We start from the raw sequence: 17,891 nt of genomic DNA on the forward strand, positions 1-17,891 counted from the left end.
CCATTTTTTTTCAGCTCCTTTGTGTCCTGTTTTCCTCTGTGTCCTGTTCTCCTCTGTGTTCTCTGTGTCCTGTTCTCCTCTGTGTCCTGTTCTCCTCTGTGTATTGTTCTCCTCTGTGTATTGTTCTCCTCTGTGTATTGTTCTCCTCTGTGTCCTGTTCTCCTCTGTGTATTGTTCTCCTCTGTGTATTGTTCTCCTCTGTGTATTGTTCTCCTCTGTGTATTGTTCTCCTCTGTGTCCTGTTCTCCTCTGTGTCCAGTTCTCCTCTGTGTATCGTTCTCCTCTGTGTATTGTTCTCCTCTGTGTATTGTTCTCCTCTGTTTATTGTTCTCCTCTGTGTATTGTTCTCTCACAATCTTTACATATTTAATTTGGTTCCAAAAAAGAGAGCAGGACAAAGCTCTCTGAACACAGCCCTATGCCTCCTCGCAGACACCACACACAGCCTTGACTGTTTCAACGCTGGACCGACCACAGTAAAGAGTCGGAGCTGAGCCTGTGCCCTAAGGTGAAATGAGGCAACAGACACAGAGAGAAAGGCCTCAATTGTCTCTCCAAGGACAGGAAAAGGTTGAGAGAACTTTCATCAAACACATGACAATACAAAGCGTGCTGCTCTCCCCACCACTATCATACTGTACTAGTGGAGGAATGGTGCATGTCCCCATGGTTCTGAAACATCCACGACCTAATAGTTCAAAGCCACTAGTGGACCTTTGGACCCACTCCATCGCTCTCTCTCTCTCTCTCTCTCTCTCTCTCTCTCTCTGAGCCACGGACAAAGGCTTTGTTCATCCCCCACCATCTTTGTTGGTGATAAAGGAAGAAACTGGAGCATTGTTCCTTGGAGATGTGCTGTACGTCAGGCATTGTAGCAGCTCTCGTGAGAGAAGCATGACTACAGACTTTGGACCCTCATTAGGCCTTATGAAGGGACACAAGGCATCATTGATTATTTAACAGTAATCTCCTCTGACGTGGTCTCGCTGTGATGAGCCAAGTTCTACCTTTGGTGTGGCATGATACTCTTGTTTTCGCTTAGTTTTCTCTGGTCACATTTAGCACAGCAGTGAAGCCTAGTTCCAATGGGGTCCCTTTCTGAATGGATACCTGTCTTGACAGTGACAAAAAATACAACATTGCATTATAAGATATTCTTCTCTTTATTACAGTATATGCATGCCATACATTATAATAGTAATTTAATAGAGATTGTGGTTTACAACACATTTATGTTTCTTTGTAGCAAATACAATGTTTTAGATCCAAGGCAAGAAATACAGATACAATATTATAGATTTCAAAGCACTTTGTTTCCAAGTAAACCTACTTTAGGAGTCACCTTGCGCTCACAACAGCACACTAAAATCAGTAACCTATATTATTACCTCACCTGAACAAGAGAGGGAAATGTGATAATGTAATCAAATACCTTAAAGATACTGTATGTTCCACCAACAACTCATTAAACACATTCTTATCTGTAAGTAACAGAACACAATAGTAGTTTCTAATATTTTAACAACCCATTAAATTGGCAGCTGACACAAAATACTGATTATTTTTATTTCATGCATGGTGGTCCCATGTACACTATGAATGTTGCTATGAGATGAGTTATAACCAATAAGTACCATTTCATGAATGCTGCCAACATGTACATGTCCCCGAGTTTCGGTGTTTTATACTCCGAGAATGTCAGTTCTGTAATTATTAACAGCAATTCCGTTTATGCTCAGATTTTTAGGTATACATTTAATGTGTGCTTTGGCATGTAGGGACTGATTTCAGCAACCCCTCCTTTGTCTTGTGTGCTTTTAAGTCTCAGGCTGGAGTGAGTGGTCACTGAAACTCCTCCAGTGCCTGTGCACCCAACCCCTCCGCTCTGGATCGTCCTATAAAGCTCTCTTCTCATACAAAGCTCTCTTCCATGTTGGAGCACAGCAGGAAAGAGTCCACCAGTCTGGGCTTGATCAGCTGCTGGTGGTCGGTGGCCTCGATACTGTCTGGACACCCCGCTGCCAGCCTCCTCAGGGCAGCCTGCAGAGCACAGGGAGATGGCTGGATCAGTGAAGACATTCAACACCTATTTAATCGACTGCACTGTAGCGTATGACGTAGCACAGAATAAAAATCAATATTGATCACTATAGATATAGTTCAATGTAGACTACAGATCGAGATATTGCTGATTATCAGATATAAGTCCTTCAGCTATTTATTGATGGGCTGAGATTTGACTGACACTGTGCAGTGTATGACTGCTTCAGTATTCTGTGTTACAGTACAACTGAGAGGGAGCATGGCAGTATGAAACAAGACAACAGTTCTACTCCAGCAGGGGAATGGCAAATATTTACTACATATTAGTTAACAAAATGTTCTCTGAAAGCCAACCCTCTTTGAAGGCTGGTTCAACACTGACAAAATCTCCATTATAACCCCTGGCAATAGCGATAAAAAAGAATACTATTAAATGTTCTTAAGTATAACAAGCAGTGTAAAACAGTGAAGGAGAGAACCGTCCAGCAATATTAATTAAGCCTCTGACTCTTTTAGACAGGTCTAAAGAGCTCTTTATCTAGCCTGTGATCCGGCCTTATGATCAGGCTAACTGAATGATAAAGGATGAACAGGAATACGTATGATATATTTAAACATAACCTGCTTCCTTATATAGTGGGATCTCCTTATGGTGAGAAGACTGGTTCAGATCAAGGACTGCTGTCTTTTTGCCCCATGCATACAAACCTCTCATTAAGTTATTAGACACACTTATGCACTGGAAAAATGTACTTCACAGAGTGTAGCCCATGTGTATGGGAAATATATTATTTACATATATGGTTCACATTCAAACACATTCTCAGAAATAGAACTATTGTACACAGACAACCATACAAACACTTATTTAAATATACCTACCAGACATGCAACTAGTACAGAGTCACTGTTGTTCCGCTCCGCTGGTGAGCGACACAGTTCGATTAGTCGAGGGACAGCTGGAGAAATGGAAGACCGTGGTCAGTTTAGAAAATGTGTTGTCGATTGACCTACACAAAGGTCCTATCATAGGAGGCTGCTGGGGGAGGACGGCTCATAACAATGTCTGGAATGGAGTCAATGGAATGGTATCAAACACATGGAAACCACGTGTTTGATGTGTTAAATGACCATTCCATTAAATCCATTCCAGCCATTACTATGAGCCGTCCTCCCCAATTACACTTTTTTCCAACTGCTTACACACGTTTTCAAAACTGTCTCTCCATTTTTCAAAACTCTACACACAATTCCCTAAACTGCACACACAAAATGCAAAATGCCTCACATCTCCTTCAAAATGTAACACTGCATTCAAAATGCCATAAACACATGTCAGAATGAAGCATTTGCATCAAATGGCAAACACTGCTTTCATAATAGTACATTTTTGGATATACCATGTAAACACTGTTGTTCTAAATCTAAAGCGCTTTGGTCTTTCATAGGCTTGTATCTACATTTCAATACAATGTTCTACAGTGAAAGTAATCTGCTGAGAGGGGTAACAAGTACACTGTAAACACCAATGCAATGTAGAAACAAAAAATATTTATTAGGCCAAACATTAGTGTTGTATACAGTAGCATACAACAAAACCATAAACATATGTAAACCAAAAGCATATTCTTTAGAATACAGTAAAGAACACAATTGTGTGTGTGGGGTCCCGAGGGGGGGCAGTCCAGGAATTGGTAGTGGGGGGCAGTCACCAGTGCTAAGCTACGCTTCATCTCTTCTCCGGGCTGGGTCTGGCCACAATACTTCGTCCACATCACAAGATACGTTTTCTCTTGCCAAACATGGAGGGAAGTATCTCCTAGCATGGCGTATCCAACCTTGGACAGAGGCAACCTTTATGTCCCCACATGCGTCCTCCATTGCCTGGAGAAGCGGCATGCGGGCATAGGGTTGGCGATCATACACTTTCCAGCGCCAGGCTGAGAAGAATTCCTCTATGGGATTTAGAAAAGGTGAATATGGGGGTAGGTACAAAACTACAAATTGTGGATGGGTGGCAAACCAGTTTTGGACCAGAACAGCCCGGTGCAAACTAACATTGTCCCATAAAACCACAAATCAAGCAGGCTCCTGATCTGGATCAGGGACAAGCATTGTGTAAATGGCATCCAGAAAAGTGAGCATATGGCCGGTGTTGTACGGAGGACCCCGTTTTGAGTGATGGCAGCACACATAGTTATATTACCCCCACGCTGTCCAGGGACATTGGTAATTGCCCTCTGTCCTATTGTGTGTGTGTGACCTGGTGAATAAGTGTAGCATTTTGATTGGTTGTGTTTGGAAAAGGAAAGCAAGTCACTTCCTGTTAGATTTTTGGGTTATAGGTAGAGAATTGTGTGTAGTGTTTTGAAAAAAGTGTTTTGTGCAATTGACAACTGAGTCAAAGGCTGAGAAATAGCTTATGGTTTTGGATATTTGGTGTGTAGTTTTGCACTTTGAGTGAGAGGTTTCAAAAATCGTGTGAAATGAAAAGATTTTGTTTGTAAGCAGTTGGAAAAAACTGTAATGTGCCACCAACCTCCTGTGGTTGCTATGATTACTGAGAGTAAAAAAGAGCTGAAAAGAGAGTGGTACACACATGCGTTCATCAAAATGCTGTTTGAGATAAAGATTTACAGCGTTAATATACTTAAAAGAAAGGTCATCCTAGTCGAGTCATTGAATGCAACTAAGAAGAGATAGGATATTATTTGATATTATTTGTTACTTTTATTTCTTATTCGGTCTTTAAAAAAAATTGCATTGTCGGTTAGGGCTTGTAAGTAAGCATTTCACTGTAAGGTCTACACCTGTTATTTGGCGCATGTGACAAATACAATTTGATTTGATTTGAAGTGGTCTAAATACTATCAGCTTAGGTAGCAGAGAAGCATATGGAGTCGGGGGAAGTTGCCCCTAGACACTGATCTTGGGGCAGTTTAGCATTTCCCCCACTAATGGTTAAGATTTGGGGAGGCTGATCCTAGATCTGTACCTAGGGGAAACTTGACCCCAGAGCGAGGGCCTCTACCTTGCAGCTGGATGGCTGTTTGGGCTATGTCCGGGTCTCTGCTCAGACGGGCCAGTGTGACAGCAGCTTTCTGCTGGACCCTCTCGCACGCGGCGCCCTCCGATGGACTAGAGGAGGATGGCTTCTCACCCAGCAGCTGGAGCAGTCTCTCAATACCTAGCAGACACAACACACAACACAGACAGAGGACATAGACACACAACACACAACACAGACAGAGGACATAGACAGACAGACAGACAGACAGACAGACAGACAGACAGACAGACAGACAGACAGACAGACAGACAGACAGACAGACAGACAGACAGACAGACAGACAGCACACAAACAGAGGACATAGACACACAAAACACAGACAGACAGACAGAGGAAGTAGAGACAAAACACAGACAGAGGAAGTAGAGACAAAACACAGACAGAGGACATAGACAACAACACACAGACAGAGGACAGACAACAACACACAGACAGAGGACATAGACAACAACACACAGACAGACAGACGACGTAGACACACAACACACAGACAGACAGAGGACAAAAACACACAACACACAGACAGACAGAGGAAGTAGAGACAAAACACAGACAGACAGAGGAAGTAGAGACAAAACACAGACAGACAGACAGACAGACAGACAGACAGACAGACAGACAGACAGACAGACAGACAGACAGACAGACAGACAGACAACACACAGACAGACGGAAGAAATAGACACATCACACAGACAGACAGAGGACGTAGACAACAACACACAGACAGACATAGGACGTAGACAACAACACACAGACAGACAGAGGATGTAGACAACACACAGACAGACAGAGGATGTAGACAACAACACACAGACAGACCGAGGACGTATACAACAACACACAGACAGACCGAGGACGTAGACAACAACAACACAGGCAGAGGACGTAGACAACAACAACACAGGCAGAGGACGTAGACAACAACAACACAGGTAGAGGACGTAGACAACAACAACACAGGCAGAGGACGTAGACAACAACAACACAGGCAGAGGACGTAGACAACAACAACACAGGCAGAGGACGTAGACAACAACAACACAGGCAGAGGATGTAGACACAACACACAGACAGACCGAGGAGGGAGACACAACACACCGAGGATGTAGACACATCACACAGACAGACCGAGGATGTAGACACATCACACAGACAGACAGACAGACAGACAGACAGACAGACAGACAGACAGACAGACAGACAGACAGACAGACAGACAGACAGAGGACGTAGACAACAACACACACACAGACAGACAGACAGAGGACGTAGACAACAACACACACACACACAGACAGACAGACAGACAGACAGAGGACGTAGACAACAACACACAGACAGGCAGACAGAGGACGTAGACAACAACACACAGACAGACAGAGGACGTAGACAACAACACACAGACAGACAGAGGACGTAGACAACAACACACAGACAGGCAGAGGATGTAGACAACAACAACACAGGAAGAGGATGTAGACAACAACAACACAAGCAGAGGATGTAGACAACAACAACACAGGCAGAGGATGTAGACAACAACAACACAGGCAGAGGATGTAGACAACAACAACACAGACAGAGGAAGTAGACAACAACACACAGACAGAGGATGTAGACAACAACAACACAGACAGAGGAAGTAGACAACAACACACAGACAGAGGATGTAGACACAACAGACAGACAGACAGAGGATGTAGACAACAACACACAGACAGAGGACGTAGACAACAACACACAGACAGACAGAGGATGTAGACAACAACACACAGACAGACAGAGGATGTAGACACAACACACAGACAGAGGATGTGGACACAACACACAGACAGAGGATGTAGACAACAACACACAGACAGACAGGATGTAGACACAACACACAGACAGAGGATGTAGACAACAACACACAGACAGACAGGATGTAGACACAACACACAGACAGAGGACGTAGACAACAACACACAGACAGACAAAGGATGTAGACAACAACACACAGACAGACAGAGGATGTAGACACAACACACAGACAGAGAATGTGGACACAACACACAGACAGAGGATGTAGACACAACACACAGACAGAGGATGTAGACACAACACACAGACAGAGGACGTAGACACAACACACAGACAGAGGATGTAGACACAACACACAGACAGACAGAGGAAGTAGACAACAACAACACACAGACAGAGGATGTAGACACAACACACAGACAGACAGAGGAAGTAGACAACAACACACAGACAGACAGAGGATGTAGACAACAACACACAGACAGAGGACGAAGACAACAACACACAGACAGAGGATGTAGACAACAGCACACAGACAGACAGAGGATGTAGACACAACACACAGACAGAGAATGTGGACACAACACACAGACAGAGGATGTAGACACAACACACAGACAGAGGACGTAGACACAACACACAGACAGAGGATGTAGACACAACACACAGACAGACAGAGGATGTAGACACAACACACAGACAGACAGAGGATGTAGACAACAACACACAGACAGAGGACGAAGACAACAACACACAGACAGAGGACGTAGACAACAACACACAGACAAACAGAGGATGAGAGAAACAGGAGAAAAAAGACAATGCAAACATGGAGTCAGGGGCTTTAATACACAACATCAACAAGAAGAGTCAGGGGACAGAGACTAAGAGGGTTGAGGAAGCAGGCAACATGGCAGAAATGTGGGTTTACGTTGTCATCTTGAGGATTATAAGAGAATTGCAATAAAAAAATGCATCTCTAATTGTCATCTCTCTGTCATCTCCCTCCTTTGATATTAATCAATGTCTCTGTGATGACCAGCGAATACATGTGTGGAGATGTTTAACATGATGTTAGTCTCATTCACATACATCAAATACTGGTAAAAACAGGTTTTTGCGTACCTTTCTCTTGCAGGACTTCAGGTGCAGACTGCTCCAAAACAGAGAGGTTTGCCAAGATGGTAACCACCTAAACGGACCACAGTCAACAGGGCATACCAGAGATTTGACAACACTCAACACATTTTAGCATGCCTCCTTGTAAAATATGACAGTGCTGGGCATGAATTACTCAAATTATACAATACTTTGAATGATGGTAAATCTGGTTTATGGAATGCCCTCTTAGGAAATTAGGAAGATATGGCAGGTGTGTTTACATATGTAAGAGGGTAGGTCCCCTCCCTCTCCCGAGCGCAGCATTTTAACCAATCACTCTACTGAAACCATGGTCTTGGTGGGAGCAATGATCTACCTATAGATCAGCGTGTCCTCTACCTGGTCTTTAGAGTAGGGAGTATCAACTCTCTGGCGGTCTCTGCATGCCTGGAGGAGGATGTGGATGGCGTTGAGCTGGAGGAGGATCTCACAGGCCATGCTGTCGAAGAATGTGATGTTGGCAAGGGCAGCAGACGCCAGGAGGAAGACCTCGCCACAGGAGGCACTCCCGCACAACTCTGGAGGAAACACACAAACATTCATCTTCAAAAATCACCTTGACCTGATGGACCTTACATTCATAGCTCCACCTTTGAATTTGAGTGGTTACATTTCTGCATCCCCATCCCAAAACTAAGTGAAGGAGCTGCCCGTTGTCTTGTTTTTCCTTTAAAGTGTTTCAGAATGAACACACTGATCTAGCCATATCAAAGCACTGCAGTACAGCAGCCATATACTCACTGATGAGAGCGGTGACAATGTCCTCCATGCTCTCCAGGAAGCTGCCCAGGTGCTGGGTGGAGGTGTGGTGGGGCGAGGTGATCTGGGCCACCACTGCCGCTGCCTCTGCCCTCGCCGACTCAGCTCTGTTCTCATCGGTCAGGATGTCCGCCAAGCACAGGATCCCATCCACCTATAAGAAGGGTGACGCATATGTATAGCACACAATGACAAGCACATTCTGTTATGTCGAATCATCTAATACTAGACATAAGGATAACACGCAAGGCAGTTAACCCACTGTTCCCCGGGCGCCGAAGACGTGGATGTCGATTAAGGCAGACCACCGCACCTCTCTGATTCAGAGAGGTTGGATTAAATGCGTAAGACACATTTCAGTTGAAGGCATTCAGTTGTACAACTGACTAGGTATCCCCCTTTCCCTTTCCACCAGGCTACACACACACACACACACACACACACACACACACACACACACACACACACACACACACACACACACACACACACACACACACACACACACACACACAAGTCCATTTGGAATTCATTGAAGAAGTCCAACATAAAAAGGAAGAAGAACCGTATAACCACATATGATGTAACAAGCCCCGAGCATCTCATTGGATTGACAGCTGCCTTTGATTCATCTAATAATCCCTCTATAGTAGGCTCTATTTTTAGGCGGTCCAGACAGATAGTTAAGTGTTCGGGGTCAACCCTGGTAAAGTGTCCAGGTTATCCCTGGTTAAGTGTCCGCGGTCCACCCTGGTTAAGTGTCCAGGTTATCCCTGGTTAAGTGTCCAGGTTATCCCTGGTTAAGTGTCCGCGGTCCACCCTGGTTAAGTGTCCGGTGCCAACCTGGTTGAGACTTGGCAGCTCTGCCCATAAAGCCATCACGATTAAACGACACCACTCCAATGTTACGGCCATCTCCCTCTGGGGCTGAGGGCTCACAGATCTCGCCTGCCATTTCCCCAACACGTGCACATCAGGTTTGGGGGAATGTGATTCATGTGTCTCTCAAAATTGTAACCTCGTTGGTGCAGACCCAATGTCTTTGTCTCCTAATATAGTTAAGTGAAACAGGAGTATTCCAATAAAATCTGATTTTATAACGGTAGAAAAAGCGCTGGGCTTGGCGATTTTTATAATTAGTCACGATGGGAAAAAAAGTGTGTGAGTGAGTGAGTGAGTGAGTGAGTGAGTGAGTGAGTGAGTGAGTGAGTGAGGAAGTTGGGTAGAGTGATACGTGTGTCTATACAGTGAACTTTTCATCCAGGTTTGGAAATAAAATATTTATCCACATGGTGTCAATGTTGCACAGACAAAATTCTGGTGCACTTCCCACTACTATAATAAACAGTACCTTTGAGACCTTGCATCTTTGAGCAGTAGTGCCGGTGACCCGGCAAATACTGTATTCGTGTCCAAATATACTGTGGAATAAAACTAAACCTTTTATTAATATTAGCAAAACATTTTACTTCAAAACAGATAACCTGTATAACTCTACCTTTTGAAGGATTTGACGGTCAAGTCTATAATGGAAGCGACCAGTGTTAAAATACAGAGCACCCAAACAGAAAAACATTGCAATAATTGTCACTTTTAGCTTTTTTGTCTCTCTGTGAAAATATCTACAAACAACTTTCAGCGTGAGTAGAATTGTTTCGTGAGCTCATACAAAGTATCCATCCTAGACACACCTGTCAGAGACATTTCCTGTAGAACATCACTTTGAGCTTGATGATAGGACAACTCCGTATTTCTCCTAATACTTTACCAGCGTGCCGGCACGGCCCATCGAAGCGGAACAATCCCCTCTTCCGCCCACCTCTCCCGTCCCTCTCCCCGAAATATGCTGCACTGAGATGAACTTCTCATTCATGTCTTGCCCCCGGGCTACACCGGATGTCTTCCAAAATGTATTACTAATCGTGTGGAAGAAGACACTTACTTGGCTCGACTTATAAAAGTTTTGTGGCCTAATAATAATAACAAATGTCTACCAACTTCTCAAAGGGGTATATATTATATAATAACTTTGTACCAAAGTTAAGCTGCCCAAATATCATGTACTGTAGGACACTTTTTGTCGATGTGCCTGTGGTTTTTAGAGTGCAGTAGACACGACCACGGAGGTTCAACTTCATCATGATCTTACTGTTTTAACCACATGCACCAACAGAAATGAACAAGCAGTTTCCAACCAACTATTATTATTACATTTTTTGACCTTTATTTAACTGGGCAAGTCAGTTAAGAACAAATTCTTATTTTAGGAACAGTGGGGTTAACTGCCTAGGAACAGTGGGGTTAACTGCCTTGTTCAGGGGCAAAACGACTGATTTTTACCTTGTCAGCTCGGTGATTTAATCTTGCAACCTTTCGGTTACTAGTCCAACGCTCTAAACCCCTAGGCTACCTGCCACAATAAAACACATGGAGTGAATCATTCCCTTTCCTCCATCACTCGACAACTGCAACAGGTGTGGTTGTTGCGGCTGAGCGATGGCTCATGTTCAGTTCGTGGCGTCCACTTCCGCGACAGTTCCCCCTTCCTGGAGGATCTAATCTGGGGCCGATTGTCATTGCTATGCTGTCTGGCGTATCTACACCTGACTGACTCCGTTCTCCAAGCTGCTCTTTGAGCAGACACAGACGCCGGTGTGGCGTCATTAATCAATGAATGGGGTTGTACTTGACTTTCATGGGTGGAGATGCTTTGTGGTTTTTGTTTGTTCTCAAAAGAAGAAAGAAAAACACACAGAAAGATTCTGATTCTATAGGCCTACTGAAGCACAAGACTCTGTTTCTATCGGCCTACAGAAGCACAATAATCTGTATATATCGACCTGCTGAAGCACAATACTCTGTTTATATAGGACATACTGAAGCAGAAGACCGTTTACATAGGCCTACTGATGCAGAAGACCGTTTACATAGGTCTACTGAAGCACAAGATTGTTTAAAAATGCCTACTGAAGCACAATACTCTGTTTATGTCCCCCTACTGAAGAACAAGACTCTTTTTAAATAGGCCTACTGAAGCACAATACCCGGTTTATATAGGTCTACTGAAGCACAAAACTCTGTTTATATCATCCTACTGAAGAACAATACTTTGAACATATATGCCTACTGAAAAACAATACTCTGTTAATATCCCCCTACTGAAGCACAAGACTGTTTATATCCCCCTACTGAAGAACAAGACTGTTTATATAGGCCTACTGAAGAACAAGACTCTGTTTATATAGGCCTACTGAAGCACAAGACTCTGGTTAATCGACCTACTGAAGCACAAGACTTTGTTTATATAGATCTACTGAAGCACAAGACTCTGTTTATATCCCCCAACTGAAGAACAAGACTCTGTTTCTATAGGACTTCTGAAGCTCAATACTCTGTTCATATAGGCCTACTGAAGAACAAGACTCTGATTATATAAGACTTCTGAAGGACAAGACTGTTTATATCGTCCTACTGAAGAACAATACTCTGTTTATATAGGTCTACTGAAGCACAATACTATTTTTATATCGTCCTACTGAAGAACAATACTTTGAATATATATGCCTACTGAAACACAACACTCTGTTTATATCACCCTACTGAAGCACAAGACTCTGTTTATATCCCCCTACTGAAGCACAACTGAAGCACAAGACTGTATATCGGCATACAGAAGCACAAGACTCTGTTTATATCCCCCAACTGAAGAACAAGACTTTGAATTTATATGCCTACTGAAACACAATAATCTCTTTATTTTCCCTTACTGAAGCACAAGACTGTTTATATCATCCTACTGAAGCACAAGACTCTGTTTATATAGGCCTACTGAAGCACAAGACTGTTTATATCATCCTACCGAAGCACAAGACTCTGTTTATATAGGCCTACTGAAGCACAAGACTCTGTTGAAATAGTTCTAATGAAGCACAAGACTCTGTTAATACACACCTACTGGAGCACAAGACTTTGTTTATATAGGCCCACTGAAGCACAAGACTCTGTTCATATAGATCTACTGAAGGACAATAGTCTGTTTATAAAGGTCTCCTGAAACACAAACCACTGTTTACATCCCCCTACTTAAGCACAAGACTGTTTATATAGGTCTACTGAAGCACAATACTCTGTTTATATCATCCAACTGAAGAACAATACTTTGAATATATATGCCTACTGAAACACAATACTCTGTTTATATCATCCTACTGAAGAACAATACTTTGAATATATATGCCTACTGAAACACAATACTCTGTTTATATCATCCTACTGAAGCACAAGACTCTGTTGAAATAGGTCTACTGAAGCACAAGACTCTGTTCATATAGGTCTCCTGAAACACAAACCTCTGTTTACATAGTCCTACTGAAGGACAAGACTGTTTAAATCGACATACTGAAGCACACAACTCTGTTTAAATAGGCCTACTGAAACACAAGACTCTGTTTCTATAGTCCTACTGAAGCATAATACTCTGTTAATATCCCCTACTGAAGCACAAGACTTTGTTTATATAGGTCTACTGAATCACAAGACTCTGTTTATATCCCCCTACTGAAGCACAATACTCTGTTTAAAAACGCCTACTGAAGCACAATACTCTGTTTAAATACGCCTACTGAAGCACAACACTCTGTTCATATAGGCCTACTGAAGGACAATACTCTGTTTAAATTGTCCTACTGAAGCACAAGACTGTTTATATAGGCCTAATGAATCACAAGACTCTGTCTCTATAGGCCTACTGAAGCACAATACTCTGTTTATATAATCCTATTGAAGCACAATACTGTTCATATCGGCCTACTGAAGCACAAGACTCTGTTCATGTAGGTCTACTGAAACACAATACTCTGTTTATTTCCCCCTAATGAAGCACAATACTCTGTTTATATCCCCCTACTGAAACACAATACTCTGTTTATGTAGGCCTACTGAAGCACAATACTATGTATATAGTCCTACTGAAGCACAAGACTCTGTTTATATCCCCTACTGAAGCACAAGACTCTGTTTATATCCCCCTACTGAAGCACAAGACTCTGTTTATATCCCCCTACTGAAGCACAATACTCTGTTTATGTAGGCCTACTGAAGCACAAGACTCTGTTTAAATCGTCCTTCTGAAGAACAAGACTTTGTTTATATAGGCCTACTGAAACACAATACTCTGTTTCTATAGGTCTACTGAAGCACTATACGCTGTTTATATTCCCCTACTGAAGCACAATACTCTGTTTAAATAAGCCTACTGAAGCACAACACTCTGTTGAAATAGGTCTACTGAAGCACAAGACTCTGTTAATACACTCCTACTGAAGCACAAGACTCTTTTTATATAGGTCTACTGAAACACAATACTCTGTTTATATCCCCCTACTGAAGCACAATACTATGTATATAGTCCTACTGAAGCACAAGACTCTGATTATATCGTCCTACTGCAGCACAAGACTCTGTTTATGTAATCCTACTGAAGCACAATACTGTTTATATCGGCCTACTGAAGCACAAGACTGTTCATATAGGTCTTCTGAAGCACAAGACTGTTTATATCGGCCTACTGAAGCACAATACTGTTTATATCGGCCTACTGAAGCACAATACTGTTTATATCGGCCTACTGAAGCACAAGACTGTTCATATAGGTCTACTGAAGCACAAGACTGTTTCTATAGGTCTACTGAAGCACAACTCTCTGTTTATATAGGCTTACTGAAGCATAAGACTTTATTACTGAAGCACAAGACTATCGGTATACATATCCCGAAAGAAAGAAATTATCTCACTCCAATACAATTTTATAGAACGTTAGCAAAAATAGAGAAGATCGTGTGACCATGGAAAATAAAATACTTGTCTATTTGTGGACAAATCACCCTTATTAAGGAAAATTGTGATAAATAAAAATATATACCAGTTTCATTTAAGGACAAAAAAAATGGACAGCTGTGCCATGTAGATTGCAAAATTATTGGGTAGAGATCTTCGATGTACCGATTCCATGGCACATGGTTTACGAATTGACACGCAAAACAACACCGGATTCAAAACTTACAATTTTCTATGTAAATGATTATACAAAATTCTTGCAACCAATAGAATGTTATATATATGTGGATACAACCTTCCCAGCTCTGCATATTTTGTTACGAGGTCATTAGATCATTTATTTTGGTACTGTCCATATGTACAATGGGGGGGAAAAGTATTTGATCTCCTGCTGATTTTGTACGTTTGCCCACTTACAAAGAAATGATCAGTCTATAATTTTAATGGTAGGTTTATTTGAACAGTGAGACAGAATAACAACAAAAAAATCCTGAAAAACGCATGTCAAAAATGTTAGAAAATGATTTGCATTTTAATGAGGGAAATAAGTATTTGACCCCTCCGCAAAGCATGACTTAGCACTTGGTGGCAAAACCCTTGTTGGCAATCACAGAGGTCAGACGTTTCTTGTAGTTGGCCACCAGGTTTGCACACATCTCAGGAGGGATTTTGTCCCACTCCTCTTTGCAGATCTTCTCCAAGTCATTAAGGTTTCGAGGCTGACGTTTGGCAACTCGAACCTTCAGTTCCCTCCACAGATTTTCTATAGGATTAAGGTCTGGAGACTGGCTAGGCCACTCCAGGACCTTAATGTGCTTCTTCTTGAGCCACTCCTTTGTTGCCTTGGCCGTGTGTTTTGGGTCATTGTCATGCTGGAATACCCATCCATGACCCATTTTCAATGCCCTGGCTGAGGGAAGGACGTTCTCACCCAAGATTTGAGGGCACATGGCCCTGTCCATCGTCCCTTTGATGCGCTGAAGTTGTCCTGTCCACTTAGCAGAAAAACACCCCCAAAGCATAATGTTTCCACCTCCATGTTTGACGGTGGAGATGGTGTTCTTGGGGTCATAGGCAGCATTCCTCCTCCTCCAAACACGGCGAGTTGAGTTGATGCCAAAGAGCTCCATTTTGGTCTCATCTGACCACAACACTTTCACCAGTTGTCCTCTGAGTCATTCAGATGTTCAATGGCAAACTTCAGACGGGAATGTATATGTATTCTTGAGCAGGGGGAACTTGCGGGCGCTGCAGGATTTCAGTCCTTCACGGCGTAGTGTGTTACCAATTGTTTTCTTGGTGACTATGGTCCCAGCTGCCCTGAGATCATTGACAAGATCCTCCCGTATAGTTCTGGGCTGATTCCTCACCGTTCTCATGATCATTGCAACTCCACAAGGTGAGATCTTGCATGGAGCCCCAGGCCGAGGGATATTGACAGTTCTTTTGTGTTTCTTCCATTTGCGAATAATCGCACCAAATGTCACCTTCTCACCAAGCTGCTTGGCAATGGTCTTGTAGCCCATTCCAGCCTTGTGTAGGTCTACAATCTTGTCCCTGACATCCTTGGAGAGCTCTTTGGTCTTGGCCATGGTGGAGAGTTTGGAATCTGATTGATTGATTGCTTCTGTGGACAGGTGTCTTTTTTACAGGTAACAAGCTGCGGTTAGGAGCACTCCCTTTAAGAGTGTGCTCCTAATCTCAGCTCGTTACCTGTATAAAAGACACCTGGGCCATATGACACCATCACTCAAAACGGGGGGTCCTCCATCACAATGCCACACTGGGTCCGTACAACACCGGCCATATGCTCACTTTTCTGGATGCAATTTACACAATGCTTGTCCCTGATCCAGATCAGGAGCCTGCTAGATTTGTGGTTTTATTGGACAATGTTAGTTTGCACCGGGCTGTTCTGGTCCAAAACTGGTTTGCCACCCATCCACAATTTGTAGTTTTGTACCTACCCCCATATTCACCTTTTCTAAATCCCATAGAGGAATTCTTCTCAGCCTGGCGCTGGAAAGTGTATGATCGCCAACCCTATGCCCGCATGCCGCTTCTCCAGGCAATGGAGGACGCATGTGGGGACATAGAGGTTGCCTCTGTCCAAGGTTGGATACGCCATGCTAGGAGATACTTCCCTCCATGTTTGGCAAGAGAAAACGTATCTTGTGATGTGGACGAAGTATTGTGGCCAGACCCAGCCCGGAGAAGAGATGAAGCGTAGCTTAGCACTGGTGACTGCCCCCCCCCTACCAATTCCTGGACTGCCCCCCCCCCGGGACCCCACACACACAATTGTGTTCTTTACTGTATTCTAAAGAATATGCTTTTGGTTTACATATGTTTATGGTTTTGTTGTATGCTACTGTATACAACACTAATGTTTGGCCTAATAAATATTTTTTTTTCTACATTGCATTGGTGTTTACAGTGTACTTGTTACCCCTCTCAGCAGATTACTTTCACTGTAGAACATTGTATTGAAATGTAAATATAAGCCTATGAAAGACCAAAGAGCTTTAGATTTAGAACAACAGTGTTTACATGGTATATCCAAAAATGTACTATTATGAAAGCAATGTTTGCCATTTGATGCAAATGCTTCATTCTGACATGTGTTTATGGCATTTTGAATGCAGTGTTACATTTTGAAGGAGATGTGAGGCATTTTGCATTTTGTGTGTGCAGTTTAGGGAATTGTGTGTAGAGTTTTGAAAAAAGGAGAGACAGTTTTGAAAACATGTGTAAGCAGTTGGAAAAAACTGTAATAAACAAATTAGGCACATTTGGGCAGTCTTGACACAACATTTTGAACACAATGCAATGATTCCTTGGAGTCTAAAACTTTGCACATACACTGCTGCCATCATGTGGCCAAAATCTAAATTGCACCTGGGCTGGCATAATACATTATGGCTTTTCTCTTGCAATTCAAAGCTGATGGTACAAAACAAATACAAAAAAAGGTAATGTGTTATATTCTCCTACATTCCTTTAACATTTCCACAAACTTCAAAGTGTTTCCTTTCAAATGGTACCAAGAATATGCAAATCCTTGCTTCAGGGCCTGAGCTACAGGAAGTTAGATTTGGGTATGACATTTTAGGTGAAAATTGAAAGAAAAGGGGCCAATCCTTTAGTTAAGAGATAGATGGGAGGGGTTGAATGGAGCTGAAGGGTGGGACTAATAACAACAAGATAACAAATGTAAAAT

The 17,891-nt window shown here is 42.7% G+C and overlaps 1 protein-coding gene across 2 annotated transcripts in view; it reads right to left on the reverse strand.

Moving 5' to 3' along the window:
- Positions 1-1,144: 1,144 nt before the first annotated feature.
- LOC115192804 (protein inscuteable homolog) overlaps positions 1,145-17,891 on the reverse strand; it is an 89,232-nt gene continuing 72,485 nt past the window's right edge. For both annotated transcript variants that reach the window (XM_029751665.1, XM_029751664.1), the window contains 6 exons: positions 8,819-8,990; positions 8,417-8,595; positions 8,042-8,108; positions 5,075-5,230; positions 2,926-3,002; positions 1,145-2,040 (listed from right to left, as the gene is read on the reverse strand). In XM_029751665.1, coding sequence (XP_029607525.1) covers positions 1,912-2,040; positions 2,926-3,002; positions 5,075-5,230; positions 8,042-8,108; positions 8,417-8,595; positions 8,819-8,990 — 780 coding nt within the window. In that variant the 3' untranslated portion in view covers positions 1,145-1,911. The remainder of the gene's footprint in view (positions 2,041-2,925; positions 3,003-5,074; positions 5,231-8,041; positions 8,109-8,416; positions 8,596-8,818; positions 8,991-17,891) is intronic.

This window comes from Salmo trutta, chromosome 4 (assembly GCF_901001165.1).
Source record: "Salmo trutta chromosome 4, fSalTru1.1, whole genome shotgun sequence".
NCBI lineage: Eukaryota > Metazoa > Chordata > Actinopteri > Salmoniformes > Salmonidae > Salmo > Salmo trutta.